At 28.9% G+C, this 27,244-nt stretch overlaps 2 protein-coding genes across 2 annotated transcripts; both read left to right on the forward strand.

Moving 5' to 3' along the window:
- The first annotated feature begins 552 nt into the window (after nt 1-552).
- Nucleotides 553-6,748, forward strand: LOC105838601 (DNA damage-regulated autophagy modulator protein 2). The gene is made up of 7 exons (XM_036283229.1): nt 553-893; nt 3,117-3,450; nt 4,952-5,073; nt 5,467-5,693; nt 5,927-6,065; nt 6,138-6,289; nt 6,606-6,748. Exons 2-7 carry the CDS (start codon nt 3,368-3,370, stop codon nt 6,711-6,713), a joined length of 831 nt encoding a protein of 276 aa, XP_036139122.1. The 5' UTR covers nt 553-893; nt 3,117-3,367; the 3' UTR covers nt 6,714-6,748.
- On the forward strand, nt 6,715-10,599 carry LOC105838602 (DNA ligase 1). Its single transcript, XM_012684286.3, has 2 exons — nt 6,715-7,895; nt 8,679-10,599. The coding sequence occupies exons 1-2, from the start codon at nt 7,269-7,271 to the stop codon at nt 9,816-9,818; spliced, it is 1,767 nt and encodes a 588-aa protein (XP_012539740.1). The 5' UTR covers nt 6,715-7,268; the 3' UTR covers nt 9,819-10,599.
- The last annotated feature ends 16,645 nt before the right edge of the window (nt 10,600-27,244 follow it).

A 27,244-nucleotide genomic window follows, 5' to 3' on the forward strand; every position in this document is an offset into this window, starting at 1 on the left:
TAAAAAAAGATCAATCTACAATTTTTTCGATTATTTTCGACAAAACTAGCGTCGTTATTTAGAACAGGTGCCTAGCAACGATCGTAAATACTTGCAATCAGCTTAGAGAGCAATTCAGACGGCAAACAAAGAGAGAAAAAAGACAAGAAACGGGCACAAACACACACGCCATCTCGATCACGGTACTCTTTCTCTAACAATGTAATATAATAAATCAAGTCAATTTAATTCAAATAATCTCAAAAATCACAATATATCAACACACCTGAAATATGATTCCTTCATTAAATAAAGTTAAGTTAAAATTTTATTTGATTTTTTTTTACAATTGTTTAAACGTTTGATTTTTGTTACTAAACTTGAGATCAAACTTAGTAATTGTTTGGCGATTTTCCAACTTTGCTTCTTACACAATCGTTGCTATTAATCTTAAGAGTGACACGTCAGTGATGAAAAACCGCACTTACAGAGTAGGATAAATAGCTTTGGCGAACGTACTGATCGTGCAGTAACGACGCCGACGCGATAGTAGCAAGGACGGCAGCCCGTGCGGCGCAGCTGCCTAGAACGTCGTTTTCACTGACGCAACATCGATCGCGCACTTCCACTGGATATAACCTTTGCATTTTCCAACGAGGTTTCGCGACCCAACCGAGTTTTGCCGTCCGACAAATTCAAGTGAAATCAGCCTATACTTCGCGCCTAAATTTCCAATTGCACACAATACCATCCACGCGACTTCCGATCTGTTCTCCGAAAAATGAAGATCACCAAGAGTTCCGACTGAGCAACCCCACGGACGAAACCTTAGGAGAGACCTGCACCGCTTTCGGAGTGAAAGTTTCGTGTAACGCCGCCCCATGTATCGTCAAGTGTGCCTCGTTGCAATTTTGGTATGATTTTATTTTTCAAATAACAGAAAGTAACAGAGAACCGATTGACAATTTTTTATAACAGATATCCTATGATCTTGCACCGTGAAAATAAACAAGAGAATATTATCGTGGTTGTTGCACGTTATATTATAAAAGTCATCGAGATATATATTATATTTCTCTCTGCTTTCGATGTTATTTTTATTTTATAATAAGTGGAAAAAAAATAGAAAAATGATTACTCAACGGGGAATTTCTACTTTATCATATCTGCTTCCGCTTCATGACTTTCGCTAATTCGCATTACGTTTTATTTTTTCATGCAAATAATGCAACAGTTTGCACGTTTATTAAGCGTAATATAACAAATGCTTATTGACGTGATATTATTTAAATAAATGCATAATGTGACTGCCTCGATATATGTTACAATTAAATAGGCAATACAAAACTTTAATAAGCTTCTAACTTAAAATTAAAATTGTTTTTTTATAATTAGTATTACCAAATTTATTGAAATCTTCATTAGTAAATGTTATAATGCAATCACAAATTATAAATTAATATTATTAATAATATTCTATTCATTGTTGCTATGTTAAATACTTTCATTTACATTGTCTGTCATTTCTATTTTTTGCCATTGAATACTAACAAATTTATGATTAAATAAAAATAAAATTAAATAAAATTTTTTAGTTTTGTTCATTATTTAGATTTATTTGACACCATTTTGATATCAATTGCACTTCACTTTTTCTATTAATACACAGTACATTTACTTTTAGTGCAATAATTTTATTAATGTTATTAATAGTAATCCCATAATAGCAAAATTATTAAAAAATTTTAAATTAAAAGTAGATTTGAATCTTAAAAAAACAATTCTTTTATTTTTCTTTTAATAATAATATGATACCTGTAATAATATTCCGATGCTTTGGATACAATTTCAACGTTAAAATATATATAAGCATTTCTAAGAACGATCACAAGCTTATTTCCAAGGTGATACCAATTAAGATTTATTTAATCGCCTCTTGACTATTATATTACAGGATATATTTTGTAAAAAAAAAACTCTCTGAGAATTTGCGATTTTCCCAGAAATTTTTTCAAAACTCTACAAACAAAATTAGAAAATTTTTTAATGTAGCTTTTAAATAAATTTATTTCAGTACATCTTTTAATGTTCTTTAATTATAGAAAGAAAAGTCACTGGATTTTGAATAGTAAAAATTTTAAAAATATTAAAAAAAGAATAAAAAATAAACTAAATAGCGTATAACAATTTGTTCATAATAATGCTTTAAGTTTAAAAATACAAAACACAAAATCTGATTACGCACATAATGCCAAGAACGATATATAACTTTTTTTAATGGCACTAATTTTTCTTAATAAAAGTTTGCGTATTACATAAGAATACATATAATGTATATATGTAAATGTATTATGCTATACTTATTATTAATCAATTGTTGACATTTTGTTTTGTATATAAAAGAAATTAGAAAAAAATAATAAAAGAAATAATTTTGTCAAAAAAGAAATTTTTAATTTAAAAATAAAATATCAAAAATTTCCCTAAGTTTCAAAAAAATTCTATTAAAATTCTTAGTTTCCAACAATAAAAAAATATTAAAAATTCCAGATTTTATTAATTTATCAAAATTATTTTTTTTAACGCAATAATAAAATGTAATTACTTGCTTTATTTATTTTTTTGTCAAGTTATATGATTGTTTCACATAACAATCATTTTATTCTTTCTTTCTCTTTCTACATTCATTAATCACTAATAATGATTTTAAAAATAGAATAAAAAATGTAAATGACACTGTTCTATAATGTATATAATAGAAATGTAAAATTAATTTAAGGATTGTTTTTTTTGTTAAAACATATTTAAAAAATTAATTGAATGTTTAATAACGATATTGTTCTCTACATCATCCTTCAGTTATCAAAGATGCTGTAAAAAATTATTTATTTACGTCTTTATTTACACACAAAAATATAATAATATTATTATTATTATTATATTTAAATAATAATGATATAAAAATACCATATTATACTTTTTATAAAATATATACTACTATAAAGATTGTAAAAAAATATTATATGCTTAAAGAAAATAATTGCAGCATAAAAAAGTGCGACCTTACATTGATAAAATTATTCATATTATATAAATTATTGTTCACATATGTGTAATAACAGTTCATTCTTTTACAGAGCTATTCAGAAAACATTGATGGGATTTGAATTGCGACTGTCCTTGGTTCAGTAATTGCGAAGATTGATACTTATCCAGGAGAGAATTAAAAGGCCTATGAATAGTCGTCAAAGAATATGAATGATCGTGACTCGTCGGCGGCTGCATCGACGCGAAATTCTCCCCGATAACGGCGTCGATCGCAGACGTCGGCGATTAACGTCATTATTATCGTCGGCTCTAACAATTACAACAATTAAACATCGAAATCATGGACAAAGAAGAGTTTTTTGCAAATCTACATTATTTGCCAATTGCCGTCTTTATCTCCTTGCCTGCAGTTTTCATTTTAACGTGAGTCTAAATACAGTTTATGAATTATTAAAGAGTATGTTTATAATACGTTTATTTATTAATATCTATTATTCTTTTGTATCTATTAATATTTTGTATGCAGGTCGAATAGATGCGCGGGATATTTCAATCTAGAACTTGAAAATTTCCCTGTTCTTGAGAATTTTTCCAAGAAAATCACTGCATATATTGTTCTTTGTTTTTACACATTTACTTATACATACTTTACATATTTAGTACATATCTATAAATAGTACATAACTATAAATAATACGTGTGTAAATTTATAAATAAAACACATTTTTCAAGTCGACTGACATGATTTCTCAGAAATTACTGAAACTATTGATTTCAACTTGAGCATATATAAAATACATATGTGATTCTCACAAAACTAAAATTATTGCAATATCTATAAATTAACTTATTTTTTCATACATGTTAAATTTAATTAATTTGTTTAAAAAATTGGTACTTCTTTTTTTAAATCGCGTTATTTTAATAATTTAAAATAGTTTTTATTTATTATAATTTATGCGATAAACATATAAAGTTATTAATCATATCGCAATGCATATATTTATACTTAAATAAATCCTACTTTCTTTCTATTTACTTTGAACTTTTCTTTTTACTATAAATATTCCATTAATAGAATAGATATTACAGAAAAAGTTATAAACTATTTCTATTATGCTCCCGCGTAACTTGCATGCGAGTTTGCTGCTTGCCAGGTAGCAACATGTATTTAAAAATTTTCATAATCCGAGCTATCGTCATCGTCATTTGCAATTTTGATTGTGACGCTATTGATTTGTGTTAGCATTAGCGATTCAGATTTTAGCCACCACTAAACGACATGTGCATTGTTCCATAAAAAATTTAGTGTTTTTAACAAAAAATGGATTTCAATTTCTTCTGAGTAAAAATATTTTACATATTGCGTTTAAATTAATGATTGTTCATAATACAAACTTTTTAATTAATATTTTTGTATTTAATATGTAAAAAAATTTATAACATAATAAGTAATCCATTTTTTTACTAATTGTTACATAAAAGAATAAATTAAACCTCTGTTTTTAGTATCATCTGGCTTAAATAAATAAAAATAAAATATACTTATTTTACAATCGATAATTTCAGTAATTTCTGAAAAATCTGCTAAAAACTTGTAAAAAATGCAGTGTTTATTTTTAAATTTAGAAAAGTTAAAAATTAATAAACATTTAGTTACATAAAAATTTGTAAAGATTTACAAAATATGTATAAGTAGATGTATAAAACCACCAGAAAAATATGTATAGCAGTTTTCTTTAAAAAAAATCTCAAAAATAGGCCACACTTTCTTTTTTCATACTCTAAACTAGAATATTCTCTTAAAATTATTTTCTATTATTTTAATTAATCAAACATAAAGAAATCTATATCGGTCCTAATTTTGTTTATTATTACTTTAATTAGACAAAAGTGTTCAAAAAATTTATTTTTTAATCCACAGATACACAATCGCTGTCTTACTAGAGCATGTAGAAGCTGGTTTTCCTTACATTTCTGATGCAGCGACTTACGCACCAGAAAGTTGTATATTCTCTCAAGCGGTTAATCTGATCGCTATTCTCAGTAAGTAGAACAATAACCCAAAATTTTCTATAAACTGTAATATTATCTGTTGTACAGACATCTTACAAATATATTTTATACCATGATCTTTCTTGCATAATAAATTGAGAGAATTGTTTAAATATTTGCAATTATCGTCTATAAGAGTGACATTTTTCTTATTGTATTGAAAACAAAAAACTGTGATATGTTATTATTTATTCATTAAAAATTTATGATTTATTTTAATTATACTTAAAGTATATATAGCAACATAATAAAAAAACTAAGAAAATTGCAAAATAATATAGTAAATATAATAAATATATAATAATAAATAAACAATATCAGCATAAATTTTATATGTCATTGAAACTAATTATAACTATTATATCATTTTATAATATTTTGCAGTGGGGTTCATGATCTACATAAGATATTGCCAAGTTAAAGAATGCATCAGAGCTTTTGGTTCATCAACTTCTTTACCGAAATGGAATCATTGGGCTTTAATTTTCGGTCTTATATCAACCGCTGGTCTATCAATCGTCGCAAACTTTCAAGAAACATCAGTAATAGTAGTTCATCTTATCGGTGCATTTCTTTGCTTCGGAGGTGGTACCGCGTATTTTTGGACCCAGGTATATATAAAAAAGTTATACGTGCTCAAACGAGTAATGATGCGAAAGTTTATTAAATAATTATTGACATAAAAATTTAATATAAAATAAATAAAAATTTAACTTAATTATTTGCAAATAAAATTTAAGAATAAATTATTTAAAGAACACAGACAAATGCTTTATGAACTCGATCAATTATAATAATTGTTATATATCAATGAAAATAAACTACGATTATCTGTTTATTGCAGGTCGTATGTTCATTTTACTTGCATCCCTCAGGATACTCATTACGACTCGTGCATTTTCGCACGGCGCTATCAACTTTCTGTTCTATATGCTTCTTCGTGATCCTCATCACAGGCGTATTGGCCCATTTGGCCTATAAGGGTTGGTTCGTTGATTTTTAGTTACTTTTACTCACACACTACAATGTATTAATATTTAAAATATATCCCATAGGAAAAAATCCTCGGAAATGGTACAAAGAGGACGGCGGCTGGGAATTGCACGTAGCTAGCACGATAACCGAATGGCTTTGCGCAATAGCATTTTGCGCTTATATCCTGACATTTACGGAAGAGTTTAGGGATGTCAGAATAAGTCCTCCAAAGGTAATACTCGTTGGATAATACATTTTAGGACACATAATTCTCTGTGTTCTATAATAGAGACAATTTTTTCGAAATACTAAACAAATATATTGTAGCAGTTTATTGAAGAAAGTAATATTTGATATTATATATTATTAATGCTTATTGATTAATCTATCGCAGCGATCTAGTAGAGAAAATTTTACAGATTAAGATTTAAAAAAGAGTAAAATTTTTTCCTTTTTTTTTTTTAAGTAGAATATAAGTACTTATCATCATTATTTACTGAACATTAATAAATTATAATACTTTTTCTTTTATGCATGTCTGCCAACAGGTAATCTGTAACCTACACCGTGTGAGATCAAATAACGAAATATTAGATGAGAGCCAAGGCTCCGGTTCTATGAATCACGATCAGATGAATCCATCAACCAGTACCTGATCGCTCTTAGGCAGAGGCGTCGGCGGCTATGTCAATCTTCTCTCGCATTCGCCCGTCGATACACCTTGTCCCGGCTATCGATACCGCGAATCCAGAGACAATCTGCTGGATGAAGCGGCGCCGCTGGTGGCCACCACACCACCAGCGTTGCGCGACAATGCCGAGAGGAATCCCAACGTCCTCTGCCCACTGGAAATACATGTGCATGATCCCACAACACGGGAACGACGACGGCGTCCCATAAGCTATCATCATACGGAGAAGCGATACCAAAGAACCGTCGAGGACAATTCTAAGAAATGGATTGATCTCGATGAAAATGTATTGGACGGTTACATCTTAATCGACGACAAAAACCTTGGTCCTTCGGTTCTCGAAATTGACGGTGAGGAATTGCCATATCCCGAGGATGCTACTGAGTACGATGACAACAATGACAACGATGATGGTAACCAAGACGAAGATACTGGCAGTCATGGTAGATGCGAGTGGTCAACATACAATCGATCGAAGGAAAGTAAATCAAAACGATACTGGTCTGATTTCGATTTTGGCATGACATATCCGCTTGCGAATAGTCATGGAAATGCTTATCAGGACTCGAGCAGCCACAGTAAGTACACGGAATTGTATTCGGAGCACCGAAAGGCGCGAAACAATTTCGAAATAGCTCACGGCCTTGACACGTCGTCGTATGCAATAGCGAACAGTCATGGCGAACATGGCAAGCTTTCGGCAGATATGCGGGACCGAGATTACTCAAAAAGTGACAATCTAACTTATACTAGACCAGCAGATATGAATTACGAGATAGCCAACAGTCACAGCAATTATCGCGTATTCTACGACAGTGAGACGCAACATCAAGGTGTGATGCCTACCTGGTCCTCGGAACTATGGTCGGAAAACCATAACGGAGAATCTCACGTTGCGTCAGAAGAATTTAAAAACAATACTACAAAAAAAGAGAATAATGAAGAACATGAGGCAAATACGAATCAATCAGAAAGAAAAGACGAGCCGGACCCTGAAACTACTTACGATATCGAACAATGCTTAGTACAAATCGAGGAAAGTCTTTTAAATATTGAACAAAATCTTCTTCATGTTCAAGACCTAGATATTCCAGAATTGCGGAATCTACTCTACAAAAGTCCGAGTCTCGAACGGAGCCTTTACGAGGTATCTAAACATAGTACAAAATATTCATCATAAATATTTTATATAAAATATTTTTAAAGATACAGATTTTTAAATAATACAAAAATTATATATATTATATACTAATAATATATATTTTTAAAATATATTGAAAAATATGTATAGTATATACATATATAGTACACATATATAAACTAAACTGTGTTTTTTTATATCTTTTAGTAACACAATATAAATATTTATTATAAATATTTGATCAATAATAAATATTACAAAGAGAACAAAATCGTTAAAAACTAAAAAAAGATTCATTTCACATTTTTTAATTATTTATAAATTAGCATAAATGAATTTCAAAATTAAAAAATAAATTTTAATAAAAAAAAATTATTTTATTGCGAGCTGAGCAAACACAAAATACGCTGCTATATAACATGTAACATGTAACATGAAATAAAAGCAATATGATTATAAGAAAGTAATTAATATTTTACGTATTAATGTTTTATATCCACAATTTAACTATTATAAAAGTTTTTTTACATATGTATTTTTATTAACATTATAATTATAATAATGTAACAATATAATAGTCTAATTTCTCTATAACTCTAAGTTAAGTTATCAGTCTTAGCTCAGTATTGTGTACTGGATCTTATGTACCTTATATAAGCAATTTAAATTTAAAAAAATGTACTTAATAAATAAATAACTTAAAATATATATTAAAATCTTGTTTTACTTGTAATTGTTTTTATTTATTTATAAATATTTCATCAATATTTTATGCTATATTGGTTACAGGATCTCTGTGCCGATGGTACTATTCCAATTACTTCCACAAATAAATCTACATCTGTGGATTCGGACGAAGAAGAAGAGGAAGAAGGGGAGGGGGAGAAGGAGGAAGAGGAAGTAGAAGAAGAGGAAGTATGGGTAGGCCAGAATATAACGATTAAGAATAACGATGATGGAGATGCAAGTGCACCTCTTATGAACAACTTTAATGAGGAATCCTTGGATACAGTCAACGTTGACGAACATAATCCCTTAAGATCAGCAGATGATCACTATACCGATGTATCAAACCTCCAAGAAGAGAAAAAAGACTCAAATTCTCAACATTCGAAGAACTTTGTGCTCAATAGTCTTGGTAAAACTTTGCCAAGAAAAATCGCTCTAGATGAAGTTAAAGAAAATATTAGACTTTGCTCGTCGGAGCCGGAAGAGCCCGCGGTTACGATCGATTACAATTTTAATAGTGCGTACGCCGAAAAGAAATCCCTCTTCCGTGATAAGTGGCACAGCAGGGCGAGCTCATTAGACGAGAACTCGATCTTCCAGAATTCGGAACTGAGTGACAAGCAAGAGAACGATAAAGCGTTGCAGGACGTCTTCCTTATGACCACGGGATCTCGTCGTTTAGCAGCCAACGTGAAAGCACTGTCGGAAGGCACTTTACAAACTGACCGGAAAAAACGACGTGAGAGAAGAGGGTCTCACGAGGAGAAGCTTCTACAGGCCGTTGAAGCAACGGCGGCGGACTTTCAAAAAAAACTCGAGAGTTTCGCGTCACAGCGACGATCTATTCTACATGGACAGAAGAGAATGGCACCAAAATTAGCCAAGGAGGTCTCGGACAACGCAACGTTACGATCGAGAGAAAAATCACCTACGAAATCGAAACGCGCGATTCCGTCGACAGCTAAGACACGGGACAGAGACAATAGCGCCGGTAAAAATACCGGTGGTGATAAGCGAAAGAGAAAGAAATCGGGAAAAAATCAAGGTGTCTCTGAGAACGCTCTGGTACCTAGCAAACTAATCTCACTTTCACTATCGTTGCTTCTCGCAGCCCTTCTGCAAGCGGTCAGATGCTTGGCGGATCTCGTCGAGGATGCCTTCAGATCGGTCAGTTACGATAGAAGCGGATTGTTGCAGTAAACTGCAAGACAGACACAACGCAACGAATGTATCGGTCGTAAACAATGGATTCCTAAGAGAGATTTTATGGCAATTAATTATATCACCGATAAACCTCGTAATCATTTAAGATTTATATGATATCTGTGATAATACTAATGCTTAGGATTCTCGACGAAACTTGTATTAACGTCTGCTTCCAAAATATTGACAAAGTTTCATCTTGTTAACAAGAATCGAAACTGATTTTAAAGAACTTATAAATATAGTGTGCTGTGAACGTGATTATATGACGAGCGCATTAATCTTAACAATTGTTCTTTCTCTTTGAAATATAAAATTAAAAGACAGATACAACGAAACAAAATACGATAAGTACATAACAAATTTGGATAACTCGATGGTGCTGAATACGTGTGAACGGTGTTTTCGTATTACATATATACGTTCGAAAGTGCCTGAAACCTATCGCGTATCACATACGAGATGCAGTACACGATACACTATTAATGACACTATTTATGTCTACCCATAAATCTCTTTTTTCAAGTTGTAAGAGCATTGAGAAAAAATAAAACGAAGCGAGAAGATAAAGTGCTTGAAACATAAAAGCGTAAGTCGGTTTTCCCAACCATCTTCTTTTTTGCGATTCAAAGAACGTAAATCGGGAAATGGTATTATTAGACTTTTCGGATACTCGACTTGAAATATCTGATTAAAACAATCACAGTAGAATTCTATTATAAATTGTTATACAATTTTATATGTATACAAGCACATAAAATAAAAATATTCTCTGGAATTATATTTTTATATCATTTATATAACGTTTAATCAGAATTTTCATCTTTTATATTTATATTTTATTATAACATAAAGATAATGCCGTTAAATAACAAAGTAAAGATAAATTATTTTTAGTTTTGCACTGTCGATAAAAAAAGAATAATTGTATATCCCTTGTTTTAATAGCTAAAAAATCAATTGAACAACAATAAACCAATATTTCCATGATAATTCACGAATCACTATCAATCATTATTTTATGGATTTATTTCTCATCGATTCAATTTACCATCGATCTTTCTCCGTCCGATTATAAAACAGCATAAAATGTTTTATACGCTGTACGTATACTTCGCGCGCAAAATAGTATACGAGGAGCAAGGGTGTAATTCAGATCGATGTTTCATACTTATCGTATGTCGACTAAGGTCGAAGGAACGTGATACTGAACCGCTCCGAAATGTTCCCTCAATTTCGACTTTCTCATCTTACAATCAGTTGAACGAAGTCTCATGTTTCCAAGTCAAGGCTATCTTTTGCAAAGCTTTCTCTAAAGATAGTTACTTCTTCGTTCGTATCCTGTCGATCACAGTGACAGCATATCGCCGTTAATAAAACAAAATATGTAGGGTGACACTAAAATAGATAGTTCTATTTTAATAGCGCATTCTACTCTTCCTAAGAATGAAAAAAAAAATCATATACATATAAGCCCGGAAATTCTTTTTTCTTTCTAGATATAAGACGTTTTGTTTGCACCAAAACATTTCTATTAAAAATCAATAATGTAATAAAACATGTCATCTTAATATTGAGAACTGTATATCGTAATAAATCAGTCTATGGGCAAAGTTTTAGAGTTTGGAAAAAAAAAGACTTATGTTTATACAATCTTTTTTCATCCTACAAAAAAGTAAAATAGACTACTACAGTGAAGCTATTTTAGTGTCATCCCGGCGTGAGTAACGTTATCTTTCTACAAGATCAAATATAACGTTTTTCAGACGTTATAAGATTGGAAAAGTTGTCGATAATCGCGAAATTTCATGTCATCTCTATTATGTTACGTATGAAACATAGTACAGATACAATATTCATCAAATCCTTCATATCTCCTATTTCTTTATTCGTATTTATTTAATTTGTATCGCGAAAATATGTAAATGTATAAAATCGATTTTTTTTGCAATTTAGATAAAGCTCGCGTGCACACAATAAAATATTTTAAGAGAGAAAATAAAATAAGGATAACATGCTTAAAGAAAAACGCATGTGATAACGTTATCATTATTACGACATTTATCGCCGTAATAAACGCAAATAGAGCAATCGGATAAGTTCTCTTTCTAGTACATCAATCGTTTAGAAACGACGTCCCCCGCATTCTCTTCTACACGAAAATACCCATCTACCCAACTAGCCAATGCCAACATAAAAACGCCATTACGAAGATAGAGAGCCAGACTCGGGTGACTGTTCCGAGTCTTAATACTAAAATATATCCTCATGCGAAAATGAAATCGAACTCCCAGTTGAATCTATTCCCCACAAAAGAAAAACGTTCTCAAGAGACTTAAATTTCACCAATGTCCTTCAGCACTTTCTTTCTGCCCCTTCGAAGATGTCATTTCTTGTAGATATCATTCAATCATTTATACAGAACCTTATATAGACAGAGATCACAAAGAGATTACACATAGCAATATACAAAATACACTATTGCTAAAGCTTAACAGACTTCAATCCTCCAGAGTTCTGCCACATCATTGTAGTTATACACACATTCCTATCTCGACAAAAAGATAAAGAGTACCTATTTCAACTATTCGTCAATTATACACACGTATGCACAAGTCTCATAGCATAAACAAAAAAAGGTAAAGTTAGTATTTAATAAAAGTATTCAAAATGACGTGACTCATGTTTAGAATAGAATTAATACAATAGTTCTAATTCCGCTAGAAAATAATTCCTAATTATATCGCTTTTGTAGTTATCCAAATACTGTCGCTGTTAACCGTGTAATTAATTACTCTTTGTAATATAAATGTAATCTACACTGTCAAATTTGCATTGACAATTTACCAATTCAATTATTATAGACCTATAGTTCTGATTTGCAAAATTCGAATATTGCAATACATTAAAATAATATACATCAAATATTATAGGTATATTTACCAGCTCGTACTGACTTTTATATGTTCTCGCTTTTGAGTTTTTCTCAGTCAATCTCTACCTGATTTATTTCCACAAAGAGAATTCTTTTTATCCAACCATAAAATTTATTTACTTCAGAGCTCGGATCTACGTCATACTTAATGCTTCTAGTCAAGAGCGCCTTTCAACTTTCTCGATCCTTTGACAAAACGTGCACGTAACTGATGATCTTGTTCGTCTCGTTTTCCGCTTTGTTACTGGCGACACGAGAAACTGAATAAAATATAGTAACACGTCAGAGAGACGGCTGCATCTATGCAGTTGCTTATGCATCACGCGCTTCGCAACATCGCGAAAGCAGAGACGACTTATTTGACCTAAAATATGTTGCTATGAAAATTGTGCGCACTAACATTTTTATAATATCGATAAATTACCAATTTTAAAATAAATTTCTAAAGTTGCGCGAGCAAAGATGAGACGTTAACTTTAAAGAAATTTCACCGACACAATGAAATGTAAAATTAATATGATTTAATTTTAGCATAACTTCAAAGCATTTTATATACCCGTATTACGTGCTCATTACAACGGGTATAATAGAACACAGCATAATAAAAGAAATTTATAATTTTTTATTCATATACTTTCTGTCCGTAGCTTTTCGTAAAGAGAGCCAAAATATATAAAAAAGTGCATCTAACTGCTTAAAGCACCCAGCACCCAATATTACATGATTTGGGTAATTTTTAAATATATTCGACGAGTTATGTAATAAAAACTTGAAAGCTAACTATTAAAAAGAAATATTTCGAGTACGTTTTGTAAAGATCAAAATCTTTTTTCTATTAATTTTTATCTCAGTTTTTCCATTTTAATAATTAACTCGTTCTTATTTCAATAAATAACTAACGGTTTAAAAACTCTGCTTAAAAAAGAATTATTAAATTGTATAGTTACATGTTGCCGCAGTTTTATTGACTTTTTCCATTAAAATTTTTTGTAGCCTCAAAAGGCATTTATTAAAAATATTTTCCGATGATTAAAAAAAAGGTTAATTTAACGGGAAGAATAAACGTTTAGTATATATTACTAATCTCATGTACGCTTATAAATTCGTATTTATTTTGTAATTATGCCTTTCATATGCTCCAGTTAAAAAAATAACAATGTTAAGCAATTTATAGGAAACTAGATTGCAGAGCCTCCGCGACAAAATCCGCTTAAAAGTTAATAGAGAGAAAAATCGTTTCAAAGAGCAAAGTTTAAACGCTGAACCGCCAAGGGTGTCCGTAACTCGTAATAATCCTTGGTGGATCACGGTAGATAACGATAAACGACGCGGTAGTAGTTCGTTCCCGTTTATTTCATTTTCTTTCTTGCTCACGCTGAGAACATCGTCTAATTTTTACAGCACTATGAACTTGCTAGTTCATCTGTTTTCCGCACTTGCTTCATCGCTTGCCGCCGTAATGTAATAACAAAAATCTTCTAACAAATTTTTATCGATTACTGCAAAATCAAATTTTCCTTTTCGTAGATAGGTCACTAGATTGAAAACGTGTTCACAGACAGAAGCGAGCGTGTCGATCATCGCATATAAAATTACCGCTATCACCTGAAATTTAATTTTAATAGATTTACGAACACACTTTTGCAATTATATCGTTCGATATTTAAAAACGTTTACTCTATTGGTTTTCTCTTTTTTTTTCTAAAAAAAAGAATTTTTTATTTAAAGAAATATCTCTCAGGATTATTGATGTAAGAACAGATTTCAATGGATTTGCAATCGTTTATTAAACGCTTGTAATAAATACGATAAAATGTACAAAGAGTACAGGAAGGCAAGCTAATGGCTTGAATTAAAGAAGGCAAATGCGAACAAAGGAAATGATTCAATTCTTGCACCAGTTTAAAATAAAATTCTACTGAGAAAAGAATCTAGAAAAAGATCACATTTAACAAAATTATATTATATATATATGTGTATACACACACACCCAAACACACACACACACACACACACACACACACACATAAAGAGAGAGAAAAAAGAGAGGGAATAAAATTGAAACAAAATATATGACTCATTGAACACACATAAAATACATTCACTTAAATAATCAACAATTGTAGAAACGCCGTAGGAACTATTGCGGCAGAAAATTGAAATTTTCTACATAGTTACATAAGTCAGTTTACAAACTGAAATCATTTCAGAATTTTTATTACGGTATAAATTTTCGAGAGCAAACGGAAAAGAGAAAGAAAGAGAGCGACTAAAAAACGCGTAGCACGATTAAAATAAACACACTCGAGCGCGTAATCTCATTTCCAACCGAATACATTCAATCGCATCAACAATCGCTCGCTAATGAATCTCCAAAATTTTTTCCAATTACCTGGTCCAATTACCACAAATGTGATGAATAGAGCTGTCGCTTTACGTCAATGTGACAGGGTGATATGTGCATTACTTCTGGGATACTCTTGGCACACTCATGCACATTCATGCATCGCGCCAACTGCTATGGCATTTATGAATACACTTCTGTATGTATGCATAGTGTTCTTGCAAAAGACAAACCTCATTTATAATAACATTTTGTCCTACAGCTATAATTTGTTTAACAAACCATTTGAGAATTCCGAGCTTAATTAACGCACGCAATTGTTGCTTTATAGTTTATTTTAAAAACAATGATTACAATATATAAAACAAGATTTTTAATCAAATTTTCAATACAGTAAGTTCAGTATTTTAATCAAATTTAATCAATTTCCCTTTTTTACTATGATATTATTTAATATATTCTTTGCAATACAATTACTTGATTTAGAGTTCAGTATTAATCTCATATTCTTGTAAATTGTATATATTTTTTTAAAAATTACTTGTTTAAATAACGAAGACTTTCCCATAATGTAACATAATTAGTTTTAAAAAAAAACTAACAAAATGTAATAACGTTTGTCTTTTATAAGAGTCAATGTAAATTTAGTAGATACCAATATACCCAGAATATCCAATGGCAAGGATCTAATTTCCATATCTTGTTTCAAAGAAGAGAGAATCTAAAGTCTTTATCCATGTACTACGTACTTCGGAAACCGTCAGAGCACGAGCAGTTTGCCAGAATAGAATTGTAGTCAATCGACTACTTGTCACTTATATTGCCGATCTCGTAGTTAAACTTTACGAAGTATTTAAAATATTAATGTCATCTTCAGAAAACTTCCAGAAATAAAGCTGATATAGTTGGAGAATTAGACCGAGACTAGACCGAAAATCGATGAACTTTTAATAATATACCAAATCAATAGGTAAATTATGGCCTAGTTATGCAGTTTAAATTGGATTACATAAAAGTAATTTTACATTTGGTTGTTTCTTTATATCAATTCCACATATAAGCAAGTTTTATTTTATGTTATATGTTTAAAAAATATTAATATGTTTAAAAAATATTTTAAAAATATATAAATATCTCTTGTTGAATATCTCAGTATCTATAATCATATTATATTTATAATAAATGCAAAATTAATAAAAAGAAATCTAAGATTCAATTTTTCTTTTTTTTTTCATGTTATTTACATTTTAATAAAAGAATGTAGAGCAATCTATATTACGTTATTCAAGTGAATAATATAATATAAACAAAGAACAAAAATATAATTAACCAGAGGTAGCACTCCAACTGCACTCGGTTGTACTTTTAGCTAAAAATTGTAGTGTATTACAAAACGAGAAATATTATCTAAACAAGTTTATTAAATTAGATAACTTTATAATTAAAAATGTTATTATATCATAACTTATAAACTATAAATGCAATAAAGGACAATACAATAAAAATAAATATATACCAATATATTTTAAATAAAGTAACTTTATGATATATCTCACCATATTGCGAGTTTACGCCATATTGTGAAAGTTCGAAATATATGTCAGAACATGTATATGTCAATCTGTAAACAGGTCGAGGAAATGCATTTGAATGAAATTTAATAATAAATATGGAATGTATCGGAAATCGCACGTATTGTGATGGCGTTTTGTCCGATTATCAAAAATGCATTTGTAGCGCATATGGTCGTCGAAGTGGAGAGAGTAACTGAAAATTCGTTACATTCTTCTCATATTGGACGAATTTCAAATTTGCCGACACGCATATAGAAACACAGTTAACAGAAATTGAGGCTTGAGCAAGAAAAAATAATATAATTCGGGTAGAATAGAATCGGCTTTATACAATTCATTAAAATTCGATGCGCAATGAAAATGAAAAATGTATGAAATACAACGTAGCTTAAAATTGGAAATTCAATAAACTTATTGCTCATGTCAAAACAGCGAAAATTTTATCCGTATTAATAAATAAGTCAAATTTATCGACCATCCATCCAATTAAATCCATTAATATTTATTAAAAAGACATAATAAATGAAATTTCATGTGACAATCAAATTAAATGAAAAATTGAAACTTTGAAAATTATTCTCGTCCATTCAAAAATTATATGCAACTTTGCTACATTAATATTCGTGAAATCGCAAGTTTCTTTGCCAACTTGCTCTTAAAACTTTTCACTTTTGACTATATTGAGGTCGAACTTTTCCTTGATGAATGTCCGGCGAGGTAGAATATCTCGCGATTCTTTGAAGAATGAAAGTTAGCGCAAGTTTTTGATATTCTAAAAGGAAGAAGTGTATCCATTAGATTATTAGAATGTTAGAACGCGACGAATAAAAATAAGACGAAAGATGTTGAAAGTGTAAATGCTTGTTAATGGAAATAAATCTGTAACAGATAATGATACAATCGTTTCTCGGAAAATACATAAAATATGGACAACTTTTCGTTAAGGAAATGCTCGAGTTTTGCCCTCTTCTTACAATCTTGGATGTATCTTAAAATATTTTACCTTGCCCCTGCAATCAGTAACAAGCACGCAAATACTTTCCTCTAAATATACACACGATTTTACCTTGAACTCGTTTAATTATATTACTTCATACATCACAGCGTGAAGTATAAATAATTTGATCAATTGTCGTAGCAAATAGATACTTAATAATATTAAGCTCAAAACTGATATCGTTGAAATTACGATATTATTAATTGTACTTTATTAGAACATTTATTTTGAAATACATTGCTTTTAAGTTGCTTCAACCATTTAACATGTTAAACATAAAGCCAATGCGTTCAATTTCAAATTCATTTAACTATATTATAATATTTTACAATGTTATTAACTCGTTTATAGAGATATTTATATACAAATTGCTAAAGTTTTTTCATCTTATCATCTTATCTTAAAAAAGCATGTAATGAAGCTTCTCTTTCGTGATGCTGATTGGTTCTTTCGCTGCGCTTACTTCGTGTTGCGAGAGTAACTGTCATTGCGATTGAATTTTGACAGCTGTCAAATTTGTATTAGATGGTTATCTATACAATTATCGTTCTAGTTTATTTCAAAAAATAAAAAGTTAAGTAGCGCGCACGAAGCGTCCGTAGTGTCTAGTAAAAATAAAAAATCCGTGTATATAATTTACATTGTGCGTAGCTAATGTACTATATTACGTATAGCTGTCAAAATTCAATCGTAATGACAGTTACTCTCACAACACGAAGTAAGCGCAGCGAAAGAACTAATCAGCATCACGAAAAAGAGGCTTCATTACATGTTTTTTTAAGATAATAAAGATAAGATACAAATTATTAATTTTTTCAATATAAATTTATTTTTTAAGAATATTTGGAAATTAACTGTTAAATACATTACATTTTTCATCGGACTATACACAGAAAAGAAAGCTAAAATACAATAATAGAAATATCATATTTCTCTGTGAGAGATAGAAGAGCTATAACTCGTATATGAAATGGATACGTATCATGACACTTCGATTTGAGAAGTAATAGCTTCGTTCAACAAGTGGAGTTTAGAGATCCCAATGATGAAGCGTAACTGTGTGCCACGTGCCAAATAAACATTTCGTTCTTTGAAATCACACATTCTTCAATTACAATTATGTGTTATCAATATCATCATACAGAATAAACTGTAGAACAACAGAAATATGAAACTTATATAACCTATAAAACCTCTTCCTCGTAAAATATTTGATAACATCAAATTATCCTGTTCTAAATAATACTGACAAATAGCTTTTAATTAATTTTGATTTAATTAAATTTATCAATGTCGATAAAAAATATTGTAACAAATACGTTGGAAAATTAACGATCTTCAAATTGTAAGCATTCAAACGATTTCTCGTAAATGTTTTAATTAAAGTAAAATAAACACCACATATACACATATAATTTTACTGAACAAAACTCTATACACTCTGAATCATATGCTATGCCGAGAGTAATTATAATTCTGCTTATTACTTCGTATACCGTTATATTGCTACTACTTCCGTTTCTACCCCTTTCATGTCCTTCCGCTTAGTTGTTCCGCATTCTATACCAAGATAAAATATAGCCTCGGCATTTTGCGACTGCCTTTACGTTGTTATTTATCTACAACCTTCTTCAAGCCTTGTAAGGAAACTCGTATCGCGAGTAGTCCACATTCAGCTATATAAAATATAAAGAAAGCCGTGCATTATTTTGCGAATACATCCACCTATAGTATGTCTCGTGCGAAAATGCATTCGTCCTTCCCTCGTTCTCGCCATCGTGCTCCTCACAGCAAGTGCATTTCCTGAAATACTTATTGAACCGTGTACCCCGCTACCAGAGAACGTCGTTCTCCTAGTAGACTGCGTTAAATCGCGTTTCGTGAAATTCCAGAAATCCAGCAACATAAAATATCTTTTCTATGCCGAATGGTCGATCGCATTCTTTCTCTCCATGCGAGACAATAGCAAATAAGAATGTGTGAACAAGGCACCCGACACAAAGAGAATAATGCACAAGTAGTAATGGAACAACGCGAACCGACGTTGCATTGGTCCGTTGAATCTGTCTGCAGCAGAATCTTTACACAATAGACCAATAAGAGCGGTCTTGGATAGTGCATATTAATATTAGATTTCGCTAATGTTTATATCAGATAGCAATTTAAAATTAGCATTTAAAATTGGATTGGCAATTAAAAAATGTTTCTATCTATTTTAATAATCTTATGCTTATTTTTTAATAGACTTGCTTAATTTTAAAAACTATTCATCTTGCATTCGATTTTATTTTTTATAAAAATTTATTTGAATTTTTCATGAGAATTTCACTAAGTAAAATTTCATTATAAAGATGGGTATTAGAAATTGAAGAGGTAAATTAAAACTTTAGTGAATAATTCGTGGAAACTGTTCCTACTGCGCAGTACACGTACAGTTAGATGTATTAAATAATTTATACGAAGGCAGAGAACCAGTAGCTGAGAGGAAAACCAGAGACTGAAACTGCCAGATGGTAAATGACATATAATCCGAACTACATTAAATAAAAATAAAATCAGAAAACTAAAGTAGAACGTTTTTCGCCTACGTCGCAAAGATAATTTTCAGCGGCAAATTTGGGTCATTTATATATACCAGTATTTAACAACCTTTTAAAATACTTTTATTTATGTCACTAAAATCCCAGAAGATCAACGTTAATTTTTTAACTAAATACCAACAGTGATAAAAAGAACGCAAAAGTACAAAATAATTTTTAGTAAAACAAAAGTACTAAACAATGTAAAAAATATCAAAAATGTCAAAAACGTCAACTGTGCATTATTCCAAACTCCGAAGATATACTTTACATGATATACAGGATAACAAAAGAAAAGATGCTTGAAGAATTTCTAAAATAGATATAATAAAACAAATAAAATAATTCGATAATAAACGCAAAAAAATTAAATATAGATAGCAGATAGAGATTTAACGAATTTAGTGGTTAAACAATGAAATTTTGGGATTACATCAATCCCTTTCAATCTGTCAGATTATATCCAAAATATGCGCATGTGTTTCTGTATGAGATAAATAATTCATAAATATAAAGTACATATAGATAACTCTACAATATAATAATTATATTCCATATTTTGACACGTAGTTAGCGATGAAAATAATTAAATTATAAGTGCAAAACTTCAAAAATTATCAAATATACAAAAGATAAAAGTAAAAAAAATAAGTATTAACTCCGTGCCGCTCCTTATTACAAAATAACTTAACAATAATTACAACTTTAAAATTAATTTCATAATAATTAAAATAAATTGTTATGCAATTAAATAATAAGAAAAATATAAAAATATGCATGATATGCTTAAAATATAACATAATATATATCTTTAGTTTAGAAATACTTTCTCGTAATTAATAGTAAAGTGTTCAAATTTATATTCCTATTATTCACGATAATAGATTATCTCTAAAATATTCTTACTTTAAATTGTAATAAAATTTATTTAAAATTGACACCTGGAGCAGTAAACATATGCATTAACATTCACTTGCAAATGCATTATAAAATTTCTAGCATTAGCAAATAAACAAATAACAATAACGTACATTAATTACATTGAATGTACACTTATATTTAATGACATTACAATAAAAATGTCATTTAATTTAGTTGCTCTCTGTTCTCGTCAGTTATCTAGCCTCTTTTCTGGCTTATTCCAGAAAATATCGGAGTCATACAATCGTACACTAATTGACTCCACGCTGATATTAACCGGCTGCAAAGATAACATCGTTTCTAAAAATAAACTCTATATAAGCCTTGAATCTAAATAAAACCATTTTCGAATAACAGAACAAATAATATCTCATTTAATTCACGATTAAAAACCATCTATAATAAATCACATAATTAAGTGTTACTTTATTTGGTTAAACAAATTATTTTAAAATAAATTATTTTTAAAATAAATCGATTTTTTGTTTCTAAATCTAAAATTTGGTATTATTTTGAATTTCAATAATGTTCATATCAAATTATTACTTCTACACTGAAAAAAAAAATTGCTAGATACAAATAAATATTTCTTGGAATAGTGCCAAAAAAATATTTTATAGAAAATGAATAATATTTATTTCAAACAAGTAATATTTTCTAAATTATAGAAAACTACTAACTAGTACTTGTTTTAAATAAATATTATTGATTTTCTATAAAATATTTTCTTGGCACTATTCAAAGAAATATTTATTTGAATCTAGTTTTTTTTTTCAGTGTAGTAATCATTAATTAAGTATTTAATGATCACGTTTTAAACAAGTTTTAAACATAAAAAATGTAATTATCAAGTATTTCTATATTTAAAATATTAATATTTTTCATCATCAATAATAATAAATGGAAAGATATAACTCAAATGATTCAATATCTCATATATATCCTATTTTATATTTTTACACCTAAAAAAAAAATTTTTGCTGATATAGACAGATTTCTTGATATTACAATCAAAATGTATCACTAATTTTTGTATCAACTAGAATTTTTGCTGTCAAGCTCCCCCCCTTGCACTCCCGTGTGTGTGTGTGTGTGTGTGTGTGTGTGTGTGTGTGTGTGTGTGTGTGTGTGTGTGTGTGTGTGTGTGTGTGTGTGTGTGTGTTTTAATTGTAAAAATATATCTTCTAAATCATCATGTTCTCTTTTACATTCTTGCATCTATTAATTTCTCATATGTGTAAAACCAGAAATTTATTGATCAATGAAGGCCATAAATAAGAGGCAAACATGTTTCCAAATATACCATAGGTAATTGGAAAATGCATCGCGCGTTTGCATATGCCACTCGTAAACTAAAGTAGGTCATCACAAATGCTCGCTTTTAAAAGTTCCTACTATTTTTTTCCGTTATACGCATCGAAGAATGCTACAACCTACGCAACATTGTTTTTGTATCTGCCAAGAATACACGCATGATTTACTGCGCATTGCCACGTAATGCATAATTAACGTTTGTTTGAGTAAAACCAAGTAAAAATTAATTGCATTTCACAGTTATAGGTATATTAATTCCGCAGATTCAGCACTTGCTCTGAACTACTTCAATTATCATAGTATGTTATTTTACAATAGAGAATAGCTCGTAACTACACAAGTACGGTTTCAAAACAAACCAAGAGGTATAGGTATTCCTGTTCCTAATTATATTAAAATTGATTTTGCAGTATGTAGTTGTTTCCATTGGGATTTCACATAGAATTACCTTTCAATGTCCTTTTAATACCAAGCATGATAAAGGAAATGTTAATGTTAATGCTTAAGAGCTTAAACGGAATTCTAAACTATTTACATATAAACAAATATCTAAATATATAAATCATTATTTTTACAAGATTATTTGCTAATTAATAAATAATTTGTCTTTAAAAGATTATATACATTAAAATTTTTTTAATTGAAATCTTTATTAAATACTTATATATTTTAATTTTAATAAAAAAATTTTTATTATAATACTCTTTTATATTTTCTTTTATTAAAATTTAAGTTTTAACAGAAAGTTGCCAAATGCTTAGAACTCAAGTTATTTTTTATTATATCTTTCATTTGGTATTGATTTAGCAGTGATTGTAAATGAATATTGTGGTTCGCTATTTCAATTACTTATTATAAAATGTGTACTCTTTCACCAATAACATTAATATATTAAACCTTCTTAAAATAGTCGCAAAAAGTATAATTTAAACAACTAGTCGTTTAATCGTATTTATAAAGTGGTTTCCTAAATCGTATTACCTTTAAAAAAATCGAATTTATAAATTAAAATAATAAGAAATAAAATATTAAACGTTATTAACAAATTATTTTATTTTATTAATACTTTATAAAGCAGATGTCAAATATATATATAACTTCTTTTGTAACAATATAAAAATTCAATATTGTTTTATTCAATTAGATTGATAAAATTTTAACATAAGTTAATATGTATTTGATTTTTTTAAATATTTAAGACGTAATGTTATTCACATTTTGCTTGCTAAATAATACTTATATTAAATAAAAACATTTAATGAGGTACGATTTAGACGACCGGCATGTACTCAACAACTTTTTACTATTACAATTTTATCCTGTAAAACAATTTTAACTTTAATTTTTTTTTAATAGTGCGAAGTTAAAACCCGCTTCGTAATTTAATTTTATGATCATACATTATCGTAAATTAGTACTAGTTTTTTTTTTACCGCGCTTGAAAAATATTCAATTTTATAAACTGAAAACATGTTATATAATAATAAAAACATGTCATGCATAAAACGTTAACGTGGCACAGACATATTTTATTTATCAAAACTGCAACATTACTTGCTATAGTATTGAGTATGATTTTCTACTTACAATGTATAACTGTAAAAAAATATCTGATTCAACATGTGACGTGAAAAATATAGTGTCTACGCGAATATAACGCAGGGGACGCGAGTTTTTCGAATTATGGCAGGAGACAAGAGAGTTAATTAAGATAAGCTTGCTATCCTCTAATGCATAAAATTTAATGTGCAATTAAAAGAATATTAATAGTATGTTATTAATAATACACACACGTATGAGTATGTTGCCTTGTAGTCATGTAATACTTAAGATCATTATTCCAGAAACTGTACAGAAATCAACGTCACATTTTATCATGTCAGACTCGAACAAATTTACCTAATGAACAATAAGTAAATTTATTAACGTTTAGCCTTATTCTTTAAAATTTTTTAAACTTGTTGTAAGCCTTGTTGTAAAACAATAATATAACAAGAATCTTTCTAGATTTAAAATATAAAATTTTATATTAATATATTTCATATATACTTTTTATGTATAACGGAATGTTTGTTATCATCCTATGCTTAAAATTGTAAACCAATTTTTATTCATGACACATTCAATAATGAATCAATAAGGTACCGTAATAAAGGTACAAAAAGAAGAATATTGTAATATTATGAATCTACAATGTGTTGAAATGGCTCTTGTAAACGTGTCGGAAATTCTCTTGTTTTAGAATATAAAAATACATATAAAACGCACGTTATTGAAAATCACCGGGGACGTATCTTGCTTCGTTGGAGCGTAACGATGGTTTAAAGGTCGAGGGCATGTATAACACGAGGTTATCATGTTTATATATATATATATCTCAAGGATTAGGCATTCCTAGATGAATGCGAAGCAGTCATTTAAAGTACTAATAACACCAGTATAGTTTTTATTATAACAGCACAAAGATAAATAAAATGCTTTCGCTTTACACAAATTATTGATTTCTTAACTACAATCGAACTAATTGCGAAAGCATTCGCAGTACGATTAATACTTTAATCAAAATCTCTACAAAGTACAAATTAATCCGATTAAAGAAAGTATGCCGGAACAGCTGCTGAAAATTAGGTCGTCAAATATACTCGCATATTATCAATATGCAGCATTCGAGTTATTAAATTACGGAAAAAATTCAATGAACATTACAAAATAATTATACTCACGCTTCACAAGTTTCTTTTACTAATTTGAGATCAATTGAATGAATGAAAATATGATAAAATATGTTTTCCATAAGCTTTAAACATTAATAATTTAATAAAATCTTAAATTAACTCATCACATACATGCAATCTATTTAACAATAAAAAGCAGCATTTTCTTAATCATTATTTTAAAGCTTGATTCATAAAAATTTCTTGATTTTCAAGAACTTTACGTCAAAAAACTATCAATGTTCCATATTAAATATAAACTTCAAATTGATCAATAGTATGTAAAATAAATTTGTGTTTTAATGAACAAACGTAATGCTGGAAATCTAGGACACTAGATGTAAATATTTGTTCATGTTATGTATTTTTCTTAAATTACATATTTGAAATCAATACAGTTTTCTGGATTGCTCATATAAACCGGAGTTTTAATATCGAAAAGCAATCGAGACACCGGATGGGTAAATATCCTGAAATTTCTGTTACTCCGAGATCGAAGCTGGTTCTTTCAAACCCGTTTTAGCAGAGCGCAGGATTACCCAAAGGGTCAGCAGCATAGAGAACGAATAACGCGAGATTAAACTTTATGCGCTTGATCGCACTGAAATACGTTTGTTTGAGATAACACAAGAATTAAATGATTATCATTTTGACAATACGTCAGTGATTTGTTAATCCCTTATACGTAAGGAATCAAAATACACGAGAATAAATAATACAAAAAAAAGTAACTATTCCACTGTATATTTATTTGTTTTATAATATATTTGTTTGTTTTATATAAATTTTATTAAAATATATGCATCGCAATAAACGCGTTCACTAACACACATACACTTTCTCGTAGATATATAATTTCAAAGAACTCAATTTTAATTTTAATAACAAATTACTTGATAAATTTAAAATCAAATATATTCTTAGCTAAATAGTAAGGCACTAACAGTTTCTCTAAATTACAAACCATTACAAAAGAAGTTCTTAAATGTTAAAAGCACAAATAGATAATAAAATAATATTTTTTTAATTACTTTGCAATAAAGATACAAAATACAATTATTTTAAAATTCAATTTTTTAAAAAACAAGATACAATTATTTTAAAATTATACTCTAATCCATTTAGATCTAATGATACAAATATGTATAAATATCTTTAAAAAAATTGTATTTATGATAAAATAAATATAATCAATATAAAATCAATATAAAACTATTTAATTCAACTAAAACCTGATTTAAAGGAAATTGTTTAAATAAAACAAATATATATATATAGGAATATAAATACTATTATAAAACAAAAAATTTTATAGCAGAATATCAGAAAGTCAAATATCAAAAAGTTGTCGAAGTAACCATGACAGGTTTGACATAATGCGCAGTTTTATTTTTGTTTGAAAATTATTCAAATATAACTTTTCCTTGTAAACTTTATTAATATGTATACAAAATATAATATATAAACGCGCGCGTAATTGTCAAGCTTTTTGTTTCAATATAATCAGAAAAATAACTATTGGTAAAATGCTATTATAACTGATATTTACAGATGCAAATAAACGACCATAATAAAAATTTTTTTACATTTACGCCAAATAAATTTTTGTATTTATTATAGTAATCTCCGAAAAATTGTTTAAAAATTAAATAATATATGTCCAATTTCTTTAAACAATTTAGATTTAAAAAGATTAGCAAAATAATAATAATTTATCATACAAACATAATATACAATATCAAAAATTAAAATAGTTATAAATGAATATTAATTTCACTCAACATTTTTAATTAAACAGTCTATTTTTAATTAATCAAAAAATCGGTCATTATGATTAAGATTGCAAGTAAAATGATATATAATTAATTATAATCTGATTATAACTACACATAATTCATATAAGCAAAGAATAAAAAAATGTTTGTCATATGTTTTCCGATAAAGGAATTTTGGTAAAAGATACGATTGGGAATTTATAAGTTGTGTCACCGAGAAATTCTGTTTGCATCATTTTTCGCAGGACTGAGTAAACGCAATACACGATA

This window comes from Monomorium pharaonis, chromosome 2, assembly GCF_013373865.1.
Source record: "Monomorium pharaonis isolate MP-MQ-018 chromosome 2, ASM1337386v2, whole genome shotgun sequence".
Lineage (NCBI taxonomy): Eukaryota > Metazoa > Arthropoda > Insecta > Hymenoptera > Formicidae > Monomorium > Monomorium pharaonis.